General features: G+C 35.8%; 2 protein-coding genes across 2 annotated transcripts; one reads left to right on the forward strand and one right to left on the reverse strand.

Moving 5' to 3' along the window:
• Nucleotides 1-2,231: 2,231 nt before the first annotated feature.
• LOC106742216 (DNA polymerase V-like) lies at nucleotides 2,232-8,085 on the forward strand. Its single transcript, XM_014614958.1, has 10 exons — nucleotides 2,232-2,451; nucleotides 2,881-3,081; nucleotides 3,189-3,590; nucleotides 3,688-4,271; nucleotides 4,404-4,516; nucleotides 4,592-5,106; nucleotides 5,305-5,922; nucleotides 5,983-6,231; nucleotides 6,834-7,261; nucleotides 7,345-8,085. The coding sequence occupies exons 1-10, from the start codon at nucleotides 2,344-2,346 to the stop codon at nucleotides 7,766-7,768; spliced, it is 3,642 nt and encodes a 1,213-aa protein (XP_014470444.1). The 5' UTR covers nucleotides 2,232-2,343; the 3' UTR covers nucleotides 7,769-8,085.
• A 97-nt stretch (nucleotides 8,086-8,182) lies between these two features.
• LOC106742217 (solute carrier family 26 member 10-like) lies at nucleotides 8,183-23,368 on the reverse strand. The gene is made up of 16 exons (XM_014614959.1): nucleotides 23,351-23,368; nucleotides 22,837-22,890; nucleotides 21,718-21,745; nucleotides 17,037-17,150; nucleotides 16,542-16,703; nucleotides 15,345-15,455; nucleotides 14,940-15,115; nucleotides 13,792-13,959; nucleotides 13,287-13,391; nucleotides 13,031-13,164; nucleotides 12,568-12,730; nucleotides 11,534-11,710; nucleotides 10,444-10,716; nucleotides 10,117-10,293; nucleotides 9,850-9,976; nucleotides 8,183-8,784 (listed from the first exon to the last, which is right to left on the reverse strand). Exons 1-16 carry the CDS (start codon nucleotides 23,366-23,368, stop codon nucleotides 8,600-8,602), a joined length of 2,172 nt encoding a protein of 723 aa, XP_014470445.1. The 3' UTR covers nucleotides 8,183-8,599.
• Between the last annotated feature and the right edge of the window lie 34 nt (nucleotides 23,369-23,402).

Genomic DNA, 23,402 nt, shown 5'->3' on the forward strand with positions numbered 1-23,402 from the left:
TACGTTTATTATAGTAATAGCAAATAATTGTCTGATATTACTTAACAATCGTTTTTCGATTATAAAAACTTGTGAAATATAACATGCGGGTTTAACAAATTTCCGAAACCATTGAGAACAACACAAAAAAAAGGAATGCGACGATTATTATTATTATACATTAATATTATACAATGAATTAATTATGCGCTAACAATTATGTCGAAGAATTGAATTAGATGGCACATCGTGAGAGTAAGAAATAAACAAAAACTTGAAATATATAGTAATAAATATAATGTAAAACAATGCTTGTATATGATACTATTTCCTGAATAAAGTAGCTGTTTGTCTCATTTGTGCACTGTATTAGGCTTAGTCCAATTATAATAAATATAGAAATACAATTTATAAATTACATACTGAGTTACATGGTATTAAATACACATTACACTGACAATTGCATAAACAATTGCAAGAGTGAAACTTAAATAGCATACAGTCTGAAACTAATGAAATAGTAGTCCTTAATGTATATAGTTTGCGAGCAGAGTGCGGTATATTTGTGAATATTCGTAAGAATTATATCTTTAGGCTACATTCTAAAACATTCTTTTAGAATTCCAAAACATTCTTTTAGAGGAAAATTTTTCGGTGGTTGTTCCGAAACTTAACGAGCGTTTTCTGTCAGTCTCTTTTTCATAATTCGGAGGCCACTAAGTAAAATTTTCCTCGAAAAGGACGTTTTCGAATGTGGCCTTAATGAGAATAAAGAGAGTATCTGCAGAGTGACGCTCAACAGTGATTATTACGTTTCCGTAATGATAGTTTATGAGACTGGCTTGATGTCCAGAAACAAAAAAGTATATATGCGCATGCATGCAAAATAAAGTTAATATGGTCATTCTGATTGTTCTCCTTTAGTTATTTGTTTCATCTTTATATAGTGTTCAGAAAGTTTTCTGACGGAACTGCTGTGTGCAGATAGAATGGATTAAACTGAAAGTCATGTGAAATATTAAAGTACCATTTTACAAAATTTGCAATAGTTAAGGCTGCCATGTCCTCGCTTTAGTTTACTCCTTATTTGATGACATCAGAAGCGAGAAATAGCATATCAAGTATACATGTAGCATACGTAGAGATAAAGAGAATATATGCACAAAATGGCACTCGTGATCGATTGAATATACTTTGTAAAGCTTGTCTTTCTTTCAATCTGAACGATCAATAAAACGCCGTAAAACGTAGAACAGAAATTACGAGCAAAGATAGTTTGAAAAAATAAGTCACATGTTTTGCAGGAATTTTCGGCTAGTTATTGATTATTGAGGTTAAAGAAAAGCATCCGGATATTTTTAGCCAAGTCCCTCAAGTAAGGCCCGTATCACACTATGGATTAGGATTGGATTAGCATTTAACCAATCAGAGCAAAGTTCACTAAACCAAAGTTTAGTAAATCTTGGTTCTGATTGGACAAATTTTAATTCGATGAGGTCCAATGAGGAGAACTCGTTCGTACTCGAAAAATAAATTCTCACTACCAGACCATCGGCTGCATTTCCGACATGCGATGAATAAATGATCCTAGAACGGGTTTAATATATGCTGAAACTATAAGAAATTGGCCAATCACAATCGATTGTTCTTCTGACATTCGTTTGTGATTGGTCAATTTCGTAAAGCTTACTACCCTATTGTAGATTCGGACTAACAGTAAAGAACAATAAATAATCTATAACTTTGGAAACGTTAAACGTTAAAAGTAACTATCGTAGTTAGTGAACTCTTGCATTTAATTGGAGTATATTTTCAGATCCAAAAGGATATACCAATCAGACGCAAGAGTTCACTAGCTACGGTTGTTACTAAATCGGATTAATGTTGCCATGTAAACGTAGCACGTTTGCACCGACGATTCACTGATCGCGCTTGTGTTTTCTGAACGCAACCATTAGATGCGTTCAGTGGAAGAAGCGATCAGCCATTGATTATTGGATCTTCACTGGTTGATCTCTAAATTTTAACCAATTACGTTGACAAATTATTCAATCGTTGTACAACCGTTGTGTTTGCTTTGAACGCAACCTTCTTCACGCTTCAACGTGCGTAAATTTCTTTGGATAGGACCCGATTGACCACAGGTCAATATAATATACACCGATTGGCCGACACTAGAAAAACACCAAATCACGGCTGGCCAGTTGCAACTTGGTCAATCGCTCCCTTCTTTTTAAACTCAGTCAGTCCATCTGAAAAGAACTAGCGCATTTCTCGTGCAGCAGAAACGAGCAGTCCGGTTATTCGAAGGTTTTTTTGCTTGTGCATTGATTCTGAAGGTTCAATTAATGAGAAATTAATAAAATGAATCCTACACAACTGGATAATTTCAATAAATTGAAAAATAGTAATGATGTATTAAGAATAAATGCTGGAGTTGCATTATCGCATCATCTATATCAACAAAGCATGGTGAGACAATCTTCCGTGCATACGATAAGTTAATTATTAAAAAAAAAAATCTAAAGCTGTCAACATTATTTATCATAAGAAATTATTTAGGAGTAGAGACTACAATTTTGCTACATTATTTATATTTAACATCTAAATTAATATATTTGTGAATACAATCTTTTGAAAATCTATATTTTAATTTCAGATTAAGTTAATTAGTTTATAATTATATAATTCAGTAGAAAATATTAAATTACGGGTTTACTTATCTGATACATGAAAAAATCTTCCCTTCACAGATACGTAATTTATTGATATTTTGATATTATATTTGCAAGAGTAAATATTGATTAATTAATAATATAAAAGAGGAGGAGAAAGGTTATAATTTATGCGTTGAATGTTTACTAATTAATGAATATGTGCGACATTAATTTATCTTTGCAGAATCAAAATGGTAATAGGGATTTAAATTATGCGTTAACCAGATTAGTGCGTAGCTTAGGATCATCAACAGTATTTGCAAGAAGAGGATTTTATAGTACTTTGACGATCTTTCTAAAATTGACGCATCATGAAAATCCAATAGAAAAACTTTTGTCTATAATGAATACTCAATTGCATCCAGCTAGCAGTAATCCAAAAAACGTACGATTTTTTTTTATAATTCTCATAATTCCTATGATTCTTCATAATTAAAAATATTCTTTCTCTATAAGTCTGACTTAATAAACTATTTAAATACTTTTTTATAGGAAAATGCTGATATATATATGGGACATATATTACTTTGCGGTGCATTGATGCGATCCGAGTCATTAGCTCAGAATACTATTGAAATTCAACAACAAGTTGTAGAAACTCTTTTGAATGCTGGCAGACAACGCAGCTATTTGTCATTCGTCTCTGTTATGTTTCTTAGCGACTTTATTGTGCGACATCTTTCTGATAAATCTATGAAGAAAGTTGTCTGGCCAATTATTGAAAAACAATTTGTCAAACCATGGTCTGAACAAACTTTGGATACATTTTATATATTGCTTATTGTTAGAGACAAGTATCCATCGCTGCTTGATCATAAGTTTTTAAAAGAACACTTGGGTGTGAGAGATATTATTACTAAAGAATCTATGGAAAATATCATCAAATTACTAATGGTATGTCAGTGTTAAGTAATGATTGAATAAGATCATGTATACCACACGTGTGTGTTTCATATTGTTATATAATTATCTAATTTCTGTTATTATTTAGAGCTTACCTAGAATTGTCTCTTATCATCATCCAGTTGTCAAGCTATTTTGTGAGAAGTTAATATCATCTGAACTTGTAGCAGATTTTTGGAGAATCTTTGACCAGAAATTTGTAAAACCATCGAAGAGTGAAGAATATCTTGCTATAGAAATTTTACGATTGATACTTTCCAAAGATATCACGGATAAGACTATAATTCCGTTATTATTATCTCCAAATCTCTTGCAACACATGTTGAAAAAATGTTCTAATTGTAAAAATAATAATGATGAGATTTTAATAGCATTCAAAGAAGTTTTACATCTGATGATATATATTATAAATGATAAAGATATTGACACGGAGACACAACTGAACATATTAAAGAGATTGATATTACATCCTGGTGACTTAATGATAGAAAAGAAGACAGGTACCAAAGTAATACAAGTAATAACGGCAAATCTGAAATTTGATGGTGTTCAGAAATTATGCCAGTTATATAGAGATATTATAGAAATCAAGATAACCAGGAAAAGAAGTGACATAAAATCAGAATTATGGACAAATGCCGAGCGGAGTTATGCGGCACAACTGTTAACAAGGTAGAAACCTAAAAATTATAGATGTTATAATAATATTTGAGATACGTAATAAAGCGATAATATTTATCGTAATCATTGGTGTGGAAAGAACTTTTATAATTCACAACTTATCACAATGTTACATTGATTTAGATTGATGGGACACCCGGAGACACTTTCAAAACAGGACTGGAGACTTGCTGAATTGATATTTTTGTTTAATTATGGTTTATGTGAAGTGCCAAATGTTGGAATAGACTTGGCACGTAAGTTCATCTTTACGTAAAGTTTCTTTGTATGCTGAGATTTAATAATTTATTTATGTTATTTTTTTTTTTTAGCGCAACTTAAGGATTCGTTTTATCGTGCACTGGATTGTAAATTACCAAAATTGGACGATGTTCGAAATTTATTAAGTGCACTAGTTCATGATATCGATTCGAAATTAAGATCTAATACTATACAATTAAGATCACCATTGAATGATGTAACATTTGATTCTTGGAAAAGAGTGATTGATTTGATCGACAAATTGGAGAATACTGCAAAGAATGCAGAAGCTCTACCGATATTCCATACAATGAATTTACATATGGGCTTACAGTTATTTTCAGATCCTGAAGTGGCAATTATGTCGATTAATGAACTTCAATGCTGTTACGAGAGATTTATTAAACGTTCCAAAGAACACAATGTAGCCATAGAAGAGGAAGAACCACACTGGGTTGAAGTAGTAGTGGATCTTTTGTTATCTCTTTTGTCCAGGAACAATCATCTATTACGTTCATTAGTTGGCTGCGTATTTCCACATATCTGTCCATATTTGACTTCATCTGCTGTTTATCCAATATTGGCTGTAAGTTGTTTACTTATGCAAGAAAAATATAGACAATCTCGAGAACGTTATAGTTTCAACAATATTGCCGAATGATAAAAATTCAGTAATTATTAAAATATTATTAAAAGATAGTACTTTACATGAGAAATATTTTTGCAGATGAATTGTCGTTCTTGTGAAATGAATAATGAATTCATATATAATGTTCTGTTTTAGGTGTTGGATATAAAAAATAATTATGATGCACTCACCGTGAAGGAAAGTGATACATGTTCAGATACAGAGGAAGAAACTGACTGTGATGATATTGAGAACGATGTTTCAAACAGTGAAGTTTCATCAGAAGTCAGTGAATCCGAATCCGATGGTGAAATTTTCAACGGAGATGAAACATTGACGGATAGATTGCGAATAGCAGTGCATCGAGCTTTAGGTGACGCTGCGACCAAAACTGACGAAGAAGATATTGATGTAGACCAAATGAATGACGACGAAGCCAAGAAATTAGATAAATCTTTGGCAGCGGCTTTCAAAATTTTACGAGTAAACCGTCAGATTCGCAATAAAAAGCAAGAAAAAACAGATCAAGCTTTGACACATTTTAGAGTCCGTGTCATAGATTTGTTGGATATCTATTTAGATACTTGTCCATCTATGGCAATTATTGTAGACATGATTGTGCCACTTTTTTCCTTATTAGAGTTCTGTATAAAAGATCCGCATCAGAAACCTCTGGAACATAGAGTTCGTTCTTGCTTGAAAAAATTGGCAACGGTAAAGAAGTTTAACGATATAACACATATTGATGATAATTTATTAACGACAGTGTTAAAGGTAATTATTTGTATCAATTTAATGCACATTTGTTCGATAAGTAACGTATATTTCTTCAAGGTTCTAATCGAAAAAGGAGAACGTTCTGCTTCAGTCTATCAAGAAATAAGTGATAAATTAGCAGAGTGTTGTACCTTTCTTGTAAGATATATGCAACAAGCTGATTTATCAATTGAGGGCGTTGTTGGAATTTATGTGGAAAACTTAACTGCATTTTTTAAGAAAAGAGACTGCGTCCTTCCATTTATGTTATTTAAGGGTGTATTACAGCTTTGTTGGAAAGGTAATTGGCAGCTGGCATCTGCACTGGTATGTATATTAAGACAAATATAATTTATAATATCGATATATGAATATTTGGACGAGATATTTCGACATTTTACAAAGGGAGTATCAAGGGGAAAGTTTTGGTACTTTAGCTAATTTCGTCGTGCCTTCTTTCAATATATTCGGCTTTATACATACCGCGTCGTATACAGGATGTGTATAAAAAAAAAGATCCGAACTCCGAAATGAAAATTTACATTTTCTTAAAAAAAAAAAGCAGGTTTCAGATAAAAGTTGTTGAGCATAAGAAATCTACTTACTGATCTTACTACAGCTTGACAGCTTAGGTAGCCTCGCCAAGATCAGGGCAAGATCACCTTGAAGTTTTTTTTTTTTTAATTATTAACGAAATCCCCTATTTTTTATTGTATATTCTTGTAGTCTTTCTCGAGGCCTTTTGAAAACACTATAATTTTATCCACTTTCTGATGCTTCATCCTGGATCATCCTCTTGCTATTTTTTCCTCACCCTGTGACAATCCTTTATATATGTTCATTACAAGTATTCATTTTATCGATATGATATTTATTTATATGATATTTATTTTTCTATCAGTTATACCATATTATTTGTGATTCTTTAGGTGGACTTTGCTTTTGACAACAGTATCCGATATTTTCGCAGAAGTCAGGCACTTGAATTGTTGTTAATTTTCTATAATAATAATCGGTTGCAACGTATGAATACAAAATATGAACACGTGAAAATAGAAATAGAAATGAAACTTTACAATAATATTATATGCACGTTCAAAGAGTTATGTAATCTACGTGCAAATGATAATAGCCAATCTTTCTCGTGCAATGTTACTGATGTGCAGAAAAAAGTACAACAAAAATTTATTGGTCTTCTTCTCACATTATTACGTGCTACTTATACCTCTCACGTGCCACAAGCATGGGATTGGCCAAAAATGAAAACCATATTAGCAATGTATACAAGACAAAATATTCTTCCCAAAGATGTAAAAAGCGCATATAAGAAACTTGAAATGCAAATAGGACTTAATTCGTAAGTATTACGAATATAATCTAATTTTGAGAAGTTATTAATAAGAATATCAATTTGAGATGATTTTATATGTGTGTTACCAGATCATCCGTAAAAGACAGTACCGAGATGAATTACTCAATTAATACCGCCATATGTAATAAAGGCAAAGAAAGTAATGCGAGATTGCAAAAAAGAAAAAAAAATAATTCAAAAGAAGAGACTTCATTTTTTAGTAATGGTATACGGGAGAAGAAGAAAAGTAAGCAAAAAGATAAACAAGTATCAAAGGGAAAAGTCTACGAATCACATGAAAAAGTTATATCTGAAGATTTGAAGCCGTTTAATTTCAGCGAAATGAATTTAACAGATAACCAAGTGAATATAACGGGAACTCTTCAAAATAAAGACTCATATGATGATAAAATTATATGTTCAAAATTCTCACAGAAAAGAAATCACGAGCAAGCTATGGGGAAAGATGGTGTATTTAAAAGAAGGAGACAGGATGGTAAAAAATGTGCCTAATGGAACTTGTAATTTTTTTTAACTATAAAAGAATAAACAAACATGAAAATTAAATCTTTATATTTTTATAAGCAGGAGAAGATAAAATTGCTCAACAATATCACGCATGCGTCGAATTCATTTTCCCTTGCCTCTCACAACGGGGTGCTTTATTAACGTGAGTTCCCCTTGTCTCTCGTCGAGGTGCTTGTTTTATGCGAATCCCCTTGCCTCTCACGAGGTGCTTTATTAAGTCGTCCTTGCTTCTCACGTCAGAATACTTATCGTAAACAAATATGCGCCGGTAATAACCATTTACCGTAGACCCAATGGTCACTCTGTATTTTTATAGTAAAACTATAAAAATATATTGCAATGTATGATCAAGCTGATGCCTTTTAAATCGATTATGACATTTTTATCGACGTCTCTCTCTTTAATTACCTGAATATCAACAATTTCAAGACTGCTAATTTACCTATGTTGGTCTACATGATTATTCGCCTCTTATCTCTAACCGTGGTCGCTTGTCAATGAGTTGAACATATGTATAATCGGCTATGATTATATTTGTAGATAAGAACTTTAATGAACCATCGCAACATAAACCAATATTCATTTCAGCAATTTTAGAATTATGAAATTATTGAGTAATAATAACCAAGGAATATCGATAAAAATATCGATTCAGAGGGCTTCGATTTTCTACATTTTTCTAAAAACATCACGATTTTATTTTTTACTTAACGTTCGCTGGTTTTAATATTTCAGTCCATTGTGCGACGATACGTTCGACAAAACGCAGTTCAGTTGCACGCAAAAAATGCTATTTTACCAACATTTTCGCAATGCTCATAGTCTGCTAATACAGTTTTCGTCGTAGACGCGAGTGCTCCATGCAGTAGGTGTCGACGGCACTTCGCTATGAGATCGCGCGAAATGCACCGCGTCGGCTACGGTGGGAAACATAGCGAAGAAAGGGCTGTCATTGTACTCGTGGGTTAGATTGCATTTTCTCATTGTCTCGTACACGGGACCTACAAATGATCGTACAGTCGGTACACATTAAAATTGATCTAAAAATCTAGAAATAGACGAATAAATCGGTTCTCATGTAGATGTGCAAAAGTATTGCCGACTGAGAAAAAATTATTTCTAAATTTTAATATATGTATTCGATAAATGTCTTTGCTAAAATTATATTAAATAAATATGTATGTATAAACACATATATATATATATATATGTGTGTTTATACATACATATATGCATATTTGTGTGTGTGTGTGTGTGTGTGTGTGTGTGTGTGTGTAAATTTTAATGTTGTACACCTAATATTTTTAAAATAAATTATAATTTTGATGTTTCAAAGTTAGTGTTTATTTTGTATTCCTCTTTCTGTTCGCAAATACTGTTACTCTTGAATTCACAAAACATACATCTGTTGATGTGAAATAATTCTATATGAATATTTCAAGAAGATTTCAGGAATTTCAATCATGTAACTTCCTGGAACATGCTTATAATATTCTTTTATAAATTTCTAAAAACGTACAATTCAGGAAAAGAGAAAAAAGCTTTAGGAACACTTGAATAATACTATCTGGAATATAGACAGTAAGAAATGATAATTTATCAGTTAAGAAGCGAAATAGTACGAGATATAACCGACCCCGAATTCCTGAGTTCGGAATCGTTCAGCGAATTTTTCAAATATAATCAATATAAGTGGAATCGTTTAAACATGACATGAGAAGGTCATTTCAAGTCAATCATTGATAATAAGAGAATAATCTAAAAATAGGACTAAACAATAGGAAAAAAATAAATAAATATGGAAAGTGATTAAAAAGAAGAGAAAATGTGCTACTTGGTAGTAAATTTTTTTTGATATCTCAATAAATATTGACTGTATTGTAGAAAATATTTCTTCAATAAATAATTTGCTTAATAGAAAATCATTTTCTTGAAGCAAGAAAATATTTATTTTAGCGTTCACAGTTGTGGACAAACAGACAGTTTACTCAAGGATAAGTTTTGTTTCTATTAGTAAGTTTTTACTCAGTGTAATTTATATCGAATATCAATATTGACATTCTTACCGGAACAACCTGCTATGTAAACAGATACTTCGATGCTGCAATATTCCTCGACAATACTTCGCATTGCATTCGCTCCTGCCAGGTCGACGTGCGACAATGCAGTGAAGTCCAATATGAGGACGCGTAGCTACGAGATATAAATAGAAATACTAAAAAAGCAAGGCAAGCAATAAACAAATTCGAGGAGGCTAATCAAATAAATGTTTAATCATGCCAATTGAATAGGTGGAGGATGTGGAATATTTTCCAACATTAACCCATGCTTACCTTTTTAATTTCTTCCACTTCAGTGGAACCAGTGCTCACGGCTTTCAGTCGTCTGTGTAGTTCTTTCTGAGGCACTAACTCCGCAATCTTATATATTTCCTCGCGAAAGTATTGTCTACACGCAAAATTTAAGCTGCCAGAATAGCGGAAAATCTTAATGCCAGGAATCTCTATTGTCTGCAAAGATTTAATAATAATTATTTAATTAAATTGATATATTTAAATTAAATAAACAAACTATTTCTCGATTAGGTGGCGGGATTTGCACGTGCCATTAATTAAAGGTAAAATTAAGGTAAAACAAGAGAAACTTGGGTTGTTACATACCCCTTTGTATCTTTTGGCGTCCAAGTAAAGCTCGGTGTCGGGTACAAGAGCGAGTTTGCATGTATAAGGTCGCACTGCCAGAACGAGTAACCTTCCTATACAGAAAAGCACGCCGACCAGTAATCCGTATTCCACGTCGAAGAGTATTACGGTTACAAAAGTGACGACCCAAATTCCGGCGTCTGTTTTATCTAATTTCCAGAATTTCATGAAGTCGGTAACCTTCATCAGCATCCCTTTCAGCGCAACCACGATTATACTCGCTAGAACACACTACAATTCCCGATTGACATCGTATACACACCATAATTATATACATATATATAATAATAATAATATAAAAAAAAAAAATATATATATATATATATATATAGAGAGAGAAAGAGAGAGAGAGAGAATGCGGCCAAATCCCGTCCAAATTTTCCCGCTCAAAATGGTTTTGAATCTAACCTTGACTTAAAATAATGCTCTTGTGACGTGTAAATGTCTTAACCCAGACAGAATAAATGTCTAAGAGATGCCTTAAAGTCATCTAAAAGGCGTTCCATCTTCTTTAGACATCCTTCAGACGTCTTTAAGAGTTCTTTTAAAAACTTGTTCCACCTAAGAAGCTGGGCGGAACAACCGTTCTAAAGAAAATTATCTATTTAAAATTTCACTCTTATTAAGTGGCGCCATTATTTCAACAAATAATGAAACTACTCGCTGCCAAGATTAAGGAGACTTAAGTGATATAAAGTTGCGTAGCGTTGATCATCGGTCGGTTGCTGTTATAGAATCACTGACGCTGTCTGAATTTTCTGAATTTTAAATGGGCCAATTCTCTGGAACGGTAGTTTCGTCGACTGTGGGACTTTCTACAACGTCGTAAATTTTATTTTATTTTATCAAAATTGTATTCAAAACTTTTATCCAGAAAAATTGGTGCCTATAAGTACTTGGCCGCTTTCTTTATTCACAGATTCGCAAGATGAGAGTTGTTTACTACCTTCTTTTCTCTTTAATGTGAGCAATACTATCGCTCGATACGTAATATATATTTAGTAATATATTTCGAAATTAAAAATTATATGCAGAGAAGAATAATTACCCGCGGTAAAGGTTGAAAGAATGGACCGATCCACAATAATACGCTAACCAAGATTCCACACGATATCAAACTCGCTAGCTGCGTGTGTCCGCCCACAGTTTGCTGAATCAACGACCTAGATAAAGAAGCCGTGATGGGCATACAAGAGAAGAAGGAGCCCACTAGGTTTCCTAGGCCCTGTAAATATACCGTATTTCGTTCTTACAAATAGGAGACAATACAATCATCTATTTTCGAAGGAGACAATAGGTATATTATTTATCATCGAATATGCTACTCTCGCTCTCGCCGGCCGTGTCGACCAAATAACGGCTTCAATCACTTCTGATTGGCAAATCAACCGTTTCGAAAGCAAACTTGGAATGGTAAATAAGCTCGATGCGCAATTTGACTGAAAAAAATCTCATGGATCGCATTTCCATTCGCGATATGCAAACGCGCCCATTTTTCAAACAAATTGTAACAGGTGACGAGAAATGGTTTAATAATGATAACACTGAGCGAAAGCGAACCATCATTAATTACTTCGAAGCCTGATTTGCATTCGAAGAAATTCATGCTCTCCATTTGGCGGAATTGGAAGGAAATCGTGCATTACATAGCTATACTACCGAACAACCAATCCATCAATTCGTACAAATGCTGTTCGCAACTGGACCAATTAAAAGCAGAAGTTGACAAGGAATTCAGTCAATCGGAAGGGTGTCGTTTTCCATCACGAAAATTTCACTTGTCCTTTCCCGAAAATAACTTAGATATTTTCTCGTATTACCTAGAATAATAGAGATATTTCTAATGTGTTCACCTTGTATGTATTATATGTTATATTGCAATGTTGCATCACAATATTCCTGCAAACGGATATTTTGCTTCAATGTCTCACAGCAAAGTTGCAAGAAAACATTGCCGCAAATGTAGCTACAATCTTGCTGATTTGAAAAAGAAAAAAATATCTTCTCCGAGATTACACGATCGAAGATTTTTCAACGTCTTCTTACGTGGCCAAAAAAATATCATGGAAAATTCAAATTTACCTGCGCCAGCAATTCCTGATTTGAATCGACCTCGTAGCCCATCTTCTGCGCGAAAATCAATGCCATCGACATCGATATTGTATAAGCGACCATGGTAATTACGAAACCGTCTACCAGAATGTCGGGTATAAGAGATAACGGCGGCAACGACGGAACTGGCAATCTGAAAACTTTGACATTACAATGCAATTTCAAGTTTAGTTCGGTGTTTTATTTCCACAGCTCGCTACAGCTTTGCAAAGAAATCCTTCCATGAGTATCAATAATTTAATAGCTAAATGAAGGGAGAGATCATGTAACTTGTAAATTAAGTTGTGGCTAAAATTGGGAAATAACGCGTTACTTGTAATCAAAGACCGAATGAAAATATCGACTCATTTCCGATTCTTTAAATTATCTTATTGAAATTTTTATTAAATCATATATATATATATATATATTACTTTGTACAAAATACATTTACCCCACTGGTATGTCGCCGACCGTTAGCACGTTGTACGTATCCGCAAGATTCATTTGCATCGATACTAAAGTACCGATTATTACCGCAAGCATTTCTATCGGTACCGGAAAGGAACACAGCTTTGCTATCTTCGGCTGAAACCAATATTGTTTCTTCTCAGAAATAGTAAACAATTGTTTTCGTAAATCATATATATGCACGCTTATATATATACGCGTTCTGTATCAAGCGTATGTTAAGTTCATTATCAACCGACCTTGAGAATCTCATTGTTGAAAATAAGTACTAAGATAGTGATACCGGACAATATTACGGCGGTTATATTGGCACTGTCCAAATTGTTAAAAACGTCTACATAAGTCTGAAAGAAACAATAAAGCGACATAAATAAATCTGATAAGAAACGAAGAAATAATACATATGAAGAAAATTATGAAAAGTAAGAGTCGTATATCTAATTTATATTAGAATTGTGTATTTAACTTTTTCAGTAACGTTTTTTCGAAAGCTTCCTTTGCACAACATCAAAAGAATACGCGTTACGTAACAATCTCGTGGCGTTTATAAATTATAGCTTGCTTATCCCGGAATGTTTACAGAAAGTGTTTACTATCCAAATATTTGGCAGCTGCAAATGTTTTTTGTTTGATGACAAAATAAAAGAGAAAAAAGACTCAGTAGTCAGAGAGAAGGTGCCCCAAGTAAGGAGAGATACATAACTATTGTTTGCGGCGCCAAACAAAACTTGGTTTCACACTTACGAGAATGAGCTTGAATGCACCTCCGCGCCGCAGCAGTTTGTTCAGCCCAAGGAGGTCCTTTATTTGCGATGTAAATACATGTATCGCCGCTGCAGTCGTGAATCCGCTTACGAGGCTGTCTGCGAGGAGAGACGAGATCACGCCCAAACGCAGCACGTACATTCCTAACTGGACCAGAGATTTTCAGTCGCAAGATGTTGAGAGAAGGAAATGCGAATAAAAGAAATAGTCGACAAATCGATCGACCGCCTACAATCGCGAAAACTGGAATTGCGAGGGTACACTGCCGCCCAGGAAGTTTTGTTCCCAACAGGAATCGTCTGGAAAATATCGAACGGCAGCGAGACGAATAACCTACCGGCCCCATACATTGAGGTGTATCTCCACCCAAACTCGAGATTTATTAACGCGGCACCCCGTATTGCTATAATACGGACCTACTGGGACGATTACGCTGAAAGTGTCTTCCTCTTGGACCAATCAACATTGCTGCAAATGTTTTTAACGAACGACTTATTGATAGCACATTAATTGGACAGAAATATCTCGAGTTTATTACAAACAAATTGCCGATGCCGATGCTTGAGGATGTCAGTTCGAACGACAGGCGTAAAAATTCAACACGACGGGACACCAACAAGTACACATCTAAAACATATTTTTCGTTGGTTCGGAATCTCATGGCCAGGTTTAACGTCACCGACTTTTTCTTCTCTGCGGACTTTTCAAAGACATTGTTTGTCAGCGGTCGCACAAAATATGCAGGAACATATCGTAGATACATGCAGGAATATTTCTAGAAACGTTTTACAAACAACTCCAATTCTAATTTTCAACAAGGAACAAGACTTTGTTTGGAACAAGACATTTCGAGCAACTCTTGTAGAGGAAATAAATAATTAAATAAATAAATATATTTTGTTCAAATATTGACACGCAGGATTTGGATCTTTTTTTCTCTACTTTAAGACGATTAAAAATTATTTCTATTGAAATGAAGGTTAAAATTCTAAATGTAAAAACTATAAAGTGAAATATTGTAAGAAACGGAAATTCAGAAGAATTTCAATGGAAACTTTTCTTATTAAAACCATCTCTAAGAAAATACATTCAGCGGAGTTTTCTTTTATTTTAGATCCTGTAGTTACCTGTATGGCGGCAACCGTGAATGTGACTGCGGTCGCAACATCTATCGGTGAATATTGATGGCTTATGTTGGAAATTAAAGTACCATTCCCAACTATCGTGTTATTTATCGGAACCGCTGCAGAACTGTATGTGGTAACTACTTTTCCGGTCATCATACACACGAGCGCGAACGTGCCTTAATTAACAGAGAAGCAACGATTCTGTTGCAATTACTTGCTCGAATCGAATTAACAAAGGCGAATAAAGTTTCGGGCAAATTTAAACGACAATTTTTAATATAATTCCCTCTGTTCTCTAACTCTAATAGATGGCTCTATTTTCATAAATATTTGGAGAAAATAAATATCTGCTGGTCGTAAATTGTTGATGATTTGACTCAATTCGAACGAACGGTGGAGACTTACCCATTGAGTTATGTCTGGACGTGCCGAACAAGAAATACACCAACACCGGGAAGAAAGCCATGTACATACCGACAATCGGCGGTACATTGCCCAAAATCGCATACGCCATACCTGCGAGAAAAATGTCCATCCATTGTTCGTTAGCCTAAACGTCGCTTCTCTATAAAAAGGATTTAACTCGCGATGGAGATTTTATAGTTAAACTGGCATAACAATAGTTTGCATAAATATAGATAGTAACTCGTACAGAACAAAACCAGCTTAATTCGTTTCTTCTTTTTTTTTGTACATAAATGTCAAATTCATGTAAAAAAGACACTGAACTTATTTGTACGCCTAATAATTGCTTATTTCAATTACATATTATAAAGTCGATATCTTAGTTAGTATATTATTGAATTAATACTACGGTCAATTTAAGAAAATATGTTGTCAGTTGTACTTTTTTGGCCTGAAAACAACTGTTTTCGAAATCATTCATTGAATTTTACGCATAAGTAAATGAGACGAACTCTGGCGCTCGATGCGACTGTCTCGCTCGCGGTAAACTTTGCTCGCGCCTGGGTACGCAGCATTTCGGCAAAGATCGGAAAGATTTATAGTGAATGAATTCGTGCGGCACTCCGGGTCTTTTAAGTCAGTTCCAGAGAGGAATTTTTCGTCTCGCGTGTGTAAACAGCTTACTGTATTAACAAGGAAAAACCACACGGGCGGTCTCTCCTTTAGCATTATGATTTCTTGCAATCTTTATCTATGAATAGGCGAAAAATAATATTAATATATTGTTGCGGCATCCAATTATCCATAACGTTTCCTTCGTGAAACAATATTGCTTCATATTATTTCAATCATACTTCCAATTCCCGTGATTGTAATATAACTCCTAACTTAGAAGATATTCCGTGACGTTTCATTAAATCAACGATATTTCTTATTGTTTCAACTAATTTCTTTCCCGCGTACGGCGCAAAAACAGCGAAAAAATGCTGGGTGTAGGCGAAACTCAGTCAATCAAAAATTGTTAAACGATTTGTTGATTGGTGATAGAACGGAAATACTAAATTAAAAATCTTAACAACATAAATGACCGGTAGCTACAGCTGAGAGAAAAAGAACGCCAAACTTCTTATTTTGAATCTCACATTATATAACCCGAAGGGGTTAGGTAATAAAGGAAATTGAATCAGAACGATATACCTTGAGGAATATGCATCACAGCCACGGTAATGCCGGCAACAACATCTCCCAAGATATTGCTCCTCCAGTCGTACAAAGAGATCCAGTCGATTAGAGGTATGGACTTCTTCAAAAGCGAGATCGGCCTGATTCTCCTGCATCTCCTTGACACCTCCTTACTAACTGCAGAGATTATATTGAGCATATAAAGGAAGCATGTATTGTTTAACATGCAGCGTATGAAACAATACAATTTTCGGGCCAATTTATTATTGAAAAAATTACAGCGCAGGTTGACATCTTCAATTCGCGTTCTGAAAAGAGGACGACCTTCATCTAAGAATTCTATTCCGATCTCTCCCGATCAATTTACCAGTTTCGACCGGTTCTGCTTGTAACGTAGTGGTCGACGTTTCGTTGTAGCGGGGTAGAGCGGTTTCCCGCGCGGTGAACGCGCAGGTAAAAGGCCCGGTGAAAGGTAAAGCGCACAAATCCGTCGAGCACAAAAATACTTACGGATCCTCTTGGGCTTCACGTATTTGTACAAGTGGTTAAGCTCGTCCTGCTGGTAGACTGGGCGCCTAACCGTCAATTCCGGGCCATTTGTCGACATGTCGTCGCTCAAGTAGTCTGCGAACGAGTAAGAATCGGATGAAGATCGGTGTGTAAGATTGCGCGCGCCGCCATGTATTTTCGGTCACGCGAGTTAATTGATCGTCGTCTTTCGTTTATCATCGAGCCAGCTGGCCTGCTCTATCGAACGAAAAATACCTGTATTTGCGCGTCGTGTGTGATATAAGCGTGTCGAGTCAGACGCGAAATTCATCGACGCGTCTTAATTGACGACTCGTACGTACATAATTAACGAAAAAGTTCCACACGCAAAAGATAAACCGAGCGACCTGTCGAAATTTACTTTGACGAATGTTGCACCTTTATTCTACAGATTTAGCTATAAAGTGATAACTATTTTGAAATTTAAGTCAATCTGTTTTGCTATCTTGGCTCCTCTTCTAGAAACATTCAACATTTAAAGCAAAAGTTTCGACTTGAGGACTTTAATCAAACAAGTTGAGAGTGGTTAAGATTGATATAAACAAATCTCGTTCATTTGCCCGATATAAGTCAGAGTGAGTATCGATGGGGGATTTGCTCAAGTTTCCAGAAATTGATCGAGTAAACGATACCGTTTGATTCGATCGCGTTACGTCGGTAAACATTTGCGGCACGTTTTCGGGGGAGAGAATTAAACCGTCCGTTCGGGATATCGTTTATGAAAAGAAACGTGAATATTAATGACGATAAAAATCCGACGCGATATGTTATGTTTTGATCGATATGTATGATACGATAAATTTTTGCATCACGTAGAATCTACTGTCCGTAAGAATTCGCAATCTCTCTTGAAAGACATATTTTGCCGTCAAGTAGCAACATGAACAGCTGTCTACCAACCAACTTTTAATTATAATATGTCACCGCGTCATAATGAATTCGCTACGACCGAGTGTTTGTGATTGATTCGCGGCGTCCTAATTGATAACAATCGCGCCGATACGAAATGGTGTTGCAAACTACCTGTGGACATTGCGTCCGAGAAGAACTGCAAGAGGTACCTCGGAACGATTATTCGCGACGACGTCTGCCCACGGTATGATAAGCGGGCTTCCTCGGACTAAGAGGAGCTGAGATAACTAAGTCGACGACGCTACTAATTGCGATTAAATATTTTTTCGGGGACAATATGCGTTCAGGGACAATATCTGCGACACCATCAACTCTTTATTGGAGTTCGGTCGCACGTCGCTAATTGGGTTTCATGCGAGATATAAGGAGATCTCATGAGCCAATCACCGTTACGTCGTCGGCAGATGCGAAATTGCGGATTAATGTACTGCGAAGGTGGGGTTAATTGACCGATCAGGGAAGCAAAGAAGACCGCAACAATTGTCATGTGTTGCCACATTAGTTTCTGTGAAAACTTTCGGAACGCAACGCTCTTTGAATATCGTGAAATCAACGCGACGAAGAACTTTCTCTCAAATGAGTGTAACTCTCACAGATGTGCACTTTTATTTATCGTAAACTTACCGTTAATATATGATTATCTATAGCCGGGAAGAAAGACAGCTTCGCGAGGACGAGAAAACGCATTAGGGACCATCCAGTTGGTCGAATTTCACTGTGTTCGCGGCTCGATAATCAATTGAACGCGCGCGAACCGCACGCGGCGATAAACGAACGCGCAATGCTCTTTCCCGCGATACACACGTGCGCTATCTCGCGTGGATGCTCGCGTAACGGATACATAACGAATTCAAAGTTTCGTTATGCGGCATGTTATTCCCCTCGAACCAATATCGCGACGAAACAAATGGCCCGAAAACAGATGCATTGCCGACGCTATCGCAATCCGTTATATTGGTGTCAATGATAACGAACGAGTTTAATGTGTACTCGCGCTGAGAGTCTTTCCCTCTGCGCGCTTCGTGTCAATCGATTCGTGTCGCGCTTTGTGCTCGCGTAAAAAATTTCAACTCTAAAGTCGCATCGCCCAATATACACCGAGTGACGTGATGGGCTCTCTTCGAAAGAAAATTGTTGGAAGGAATAGTTAACAACAACTCAATTGTATCGAGCTTTCTTAAGCGTCACTTTCTTCGCAGGTGTAACAACGTCCCGAACTCTATTCTGAACCGTTGACAACGCAGTAGAAGCTAAACTAGCAAGATAAGTGTACAATTCCAATAATTGTAATTTATAACTTTGACCAATTCCGCAAAATGGTGTGCAGTGTATTATCATTGCGTGAAATCGGCAGTGCAATCGGTAAAAAGTATCTCGTTGAAAGAATGTAATTAATGATAGGAATATCCGAGATTGTGCGGTGAAATCTTAACTAGCCAAAATCAATAAAGTATGAGATAGAAGGATCTACGAGTTGGTATCTACTTGACAACCGAACGCATTTTGGTTGAATTTCTGGTCGTACTAGAAATTGTATTTCCTTCAACCAAAACGCGTTCGGTTGTCCATTAACCATTTTTCAATATGTAGAAGAACCTAAATAGGAGTGTATTTTTATTGCAAATATTCACTGATATCGGTGAAATATATTCTACTGATTCAATTAGAAACATTATTTACACCGATTTATTTTAAGAGAAAATGTCTTGAATTCCCGTTTGTGCTATTTCGGCGTCAAAACATTTTGTAGCATTGAAATGAAATCTGTAGCGTGAAGATTTTATCCTTAAGGCGTCACGGTAGCATCAAAATTTCGAGAACTCAAAGTTTCCTTAAATCGCATTTTTTTCCTTTTTATAGAGTTATACTTTTTGAAGCGGTAGATAAGTGATAATACGCGCAAAATTACGAAAATTATCGTTATATATAAGATTCATAAAAATCATTATTGTCAAGAGAGTGAAGTAATGCGTGTAAAAATTAAACGAATGCTTTCATTTGAAAGAATCACATCGGCGCGGAATTATCCTTTATCAGGCCGTACAATTTTGAGATTACATACATCCATACTTTTTTCAAGTCTAAATATAAAATCGCAGAGATGTATTCGGTAGATCGAAAGTTGAAACAAGCAGCGTGGAAATGAATAAAAACATATCTCGAGTCAAAGTGTTTAACCTTATGTAAAGCATTTAATTATACAACAGAATAGGAGCTAAGACAGCACAAAATGGTTTCAATATAATTCACTCCTACCTTGACGATAAATCTTAAACATCCCTTTTCACTGTTTTAGCGTCAAGTTGTTTGATAGAAGCATTAGAATTAAAATTAGAGTAGAATTTCAGATACGAGAGAACAGTCAAAACAAGCTTATTAGTCATCTAACTGCGCGTAAACTATCTTTAAGAGTATCAAAGTAGCGCGAAAATTTTGAGGAACTTTTTCTGTCGCGTCATTCTTCTAGAAGGAAAAAAAGTCAGTTTTAGAGGATTATGTTGAGAACGAAAACTATATTATGCATCACAGCAGGGAACGAATTAAAATTACGTTTGTCGTTTATACTCGGCTGCAGTTATCGTCGTAGTCGTCGACGTCGTACCAGTCGTTATCAATCGTCAACATTCACTGCCGTCTTTTCTAACGAAGTCACCAAAGCAACATATGAATTCTCGTCGTATTCGACGAGTTTACTCGCTCGAGATTAAATAAACATAATTAATGGATGAGTTGACGCTATAATATAATTAGCGCATTCGTATCTAATGAATTTATTTAAGCGGCATTTATCCACAAACAAACAATATTCACATGATAAAGTTCACACACTGGATGGGCGGTCTCGATTTTCAAGCCTTCTGCTGACTCTTCCGCTATACTTCTGCGGTTTTTATTCCAATATACAGATATATGAAATTGGTTTTCGGGTTATGCCATAAATATCACACATTTTAGAAAAATACGGGATTGTGCGAATTAGCGAATCCTTTATTTATTCGAGCGAGTTATTCAAAAATAAAATGTTCAAACTCGATTGACGAAAGTATCAATGGAACGTCACGCGGTCAAGTCACTTAATTTCTTTCTTTCTTTCTCCTTCTCCCTTCCGAGAAAGATGCCAAAAAGGAGAAGGGAAATCATTGCAACACCAAGAGAAATTGCTCGAAGAAACATACAGGAAAATACCGTACCGAGGAGCACGATATATTTCGTACGTTATCGCTCCAATGATTCGTTTCACCGACTGTCTGCACTAACAGCCGAATCTCCTCGTGTTCTCAGCAAGGTCGTATTACGACACGCTTAATAGATAAAACACAGATCGAAAACACCGGTTTACCGAATCACGTCACTTGCCGCCCGTCAGCAAAATTTGACTCACATGTCATCGGTGTATCTCCAAGGAAATCTCGTCAGCGATCGCTGCGACAAATCGGAGCTGCGTGCTCCCTCATACGAGGACGACGAATATATCGAACAGATTTCTCTTGATCTTGAGACACGAACAATTGCAACTAGAGGCGAGGTTCCGGGGACGCGATTTCATTGGGAGGATTTTTCGTCTGCACACAGTTGCAAAATCTCGCGCTCAAGGTACGTGCTCAACGAGCGTGTTTTTCCCTTCCCTTTTCCAGTCGGGTGCATCGACCGCGTGATAAGTCACCGTAATTAATCAAGGAGTTAATTTCCTCGGCATCTATGTCATGGTGAAATATCGAGTGAAACATACCTCTTCTGCTCGCGGTGCCGCATCTCAGCTGCAAGAAGAAAAGATAAATTCGCATTCACTTCAGAATACTTACAAACCGGGAAAGCGAAAGCCAGGATTGGGAAACGTTACGCATAGGAAAGACAATTTCGTTGATGTAATTCTTCATTGGCTGGGAACGAAAAATGTATCGATTGTAGGGCAGATTTCTGTGTGGTTCCTATTTAATCAATCGGTTGTCTTGACCGAATTTTTAATGCAGCTGAATGTCCACACGAATGTGTTCAGTGGGAACAGAGGTGTTATTTCACAAAGTTTTCATCTGTCTGGCCCCCATTATATAATTCCAAGAATTGAGTTCTTTTCCGTATAATTCATTGCTCATTGAAAAAGATATGCAAGAAAGACGTTTTCCAAAGACGTCTTAAGTAAGACGCCTTTGAGATGTTACCAGAAGACGTTTTCAAGACATTACAAAAGGATGTTACAATAGGATGTTACAATCTATTATTATAGTAGGCATTTTTAAGAGAATATGTTACAGTCTAAATTATAACATTTATGCACGTATTGTCATAGTCAGTGGCGGTAAGACTTTAATAAATTACCTACCTCTAATTTTAATAAAATTTTACGTAGTACTAGCTGAATATAGTTGCAAAGTTGCAGAAATATTTAGTTTCCGAGAAATTTTAATTATTCGCCTTAATTAACGTTTTTTTTTCAAATTTTCATATAAACGAATAAATTACGGCGTTAAGTCGAGCGAAATTCTTGCTCGAGGATGGCGTACACAAATTCATTTCGATGTTTGGAAGGGCAAACGACAGTTTTGCTCAGTAATTGAAATAATGCAAACGGTAAATATTCCGCGAAATATAAAGAGGTAATCTATGTACGCACTTGTGTTCACATCTCAGATTTAGGGCCTCAGATTCAGCTTTGTGATCACAACTAACTTTCAGCTTGTGATAATAATTGACAGAGTTTCGAATCAGGAGATCGCTCCTTACCAAGGGAGAGAGCAAATATTCACGCCATTCTTCTCACCCATACAAGGAGAATGCTATATCGCTCAACCGATATTTTCTACAAGTGCATTTTTGGAGCCTCCGAATTTTTCTACGTTCCATTACGTACCAGATCCTCCTCGCTGATCGATTTGACGCCTTCCCTAGAAATTCCCATTGGAGACTGGCCGCCTGACTGCACCGTATTATTTATATCTATGCAGGCGATCCCGTTTCTATTGTTCGTGAAAAACGTCCAAAATCCGATGAAAATAGCACTCGGAATTGGTTCAATGCCGCAGTGATTTATAAACGACGATTGTCGACGCGCACTGCCCTACTTTGTACACTTTCTCGTCTAGTGTAAATATTTCCCAGAGTAATCCGACTGCTGCCAATCGTTGCCACTCATTCGAAGAAGCATAAAATACGAAAGACTGCGCTCGACTTAACGAACGAGCGTTTCGCCCGATAGGTACTTTAAACGTTATCCTCATGTCACGAGTTTATCCGAATGATTAATTTCGCTCCGATATATTCAATCGTTGTGTCGAATACAGGGCGGAGAAATGTTCGCTAATTTACGTGACAACTTGTGTGTATCCGGTCATAAAAATATATGTCGAAAAAAACAGTTTGGTTGCCCAACAAACCAAATGCATTTGAAAGAAACAGAATTTTTACTTTTCATGAACC

Source organism: Dinoponera quadriceps, unplaced genomic scaffold (assembly GCF_001313825.1).
Source record: "Dinoponera quadriceps isolate SergipeBrazil2010 unplaced genomic scaffold, ASM131382v1 scaffold676, whole genome shotgun sequence".
Classification (NCBI taxonomy): Eukaryota; Metazoa; Arthropoda; class Insecta; order Hymenoptera; family Formicidae; genus Dinoponera; species Dinoponera quadriceps.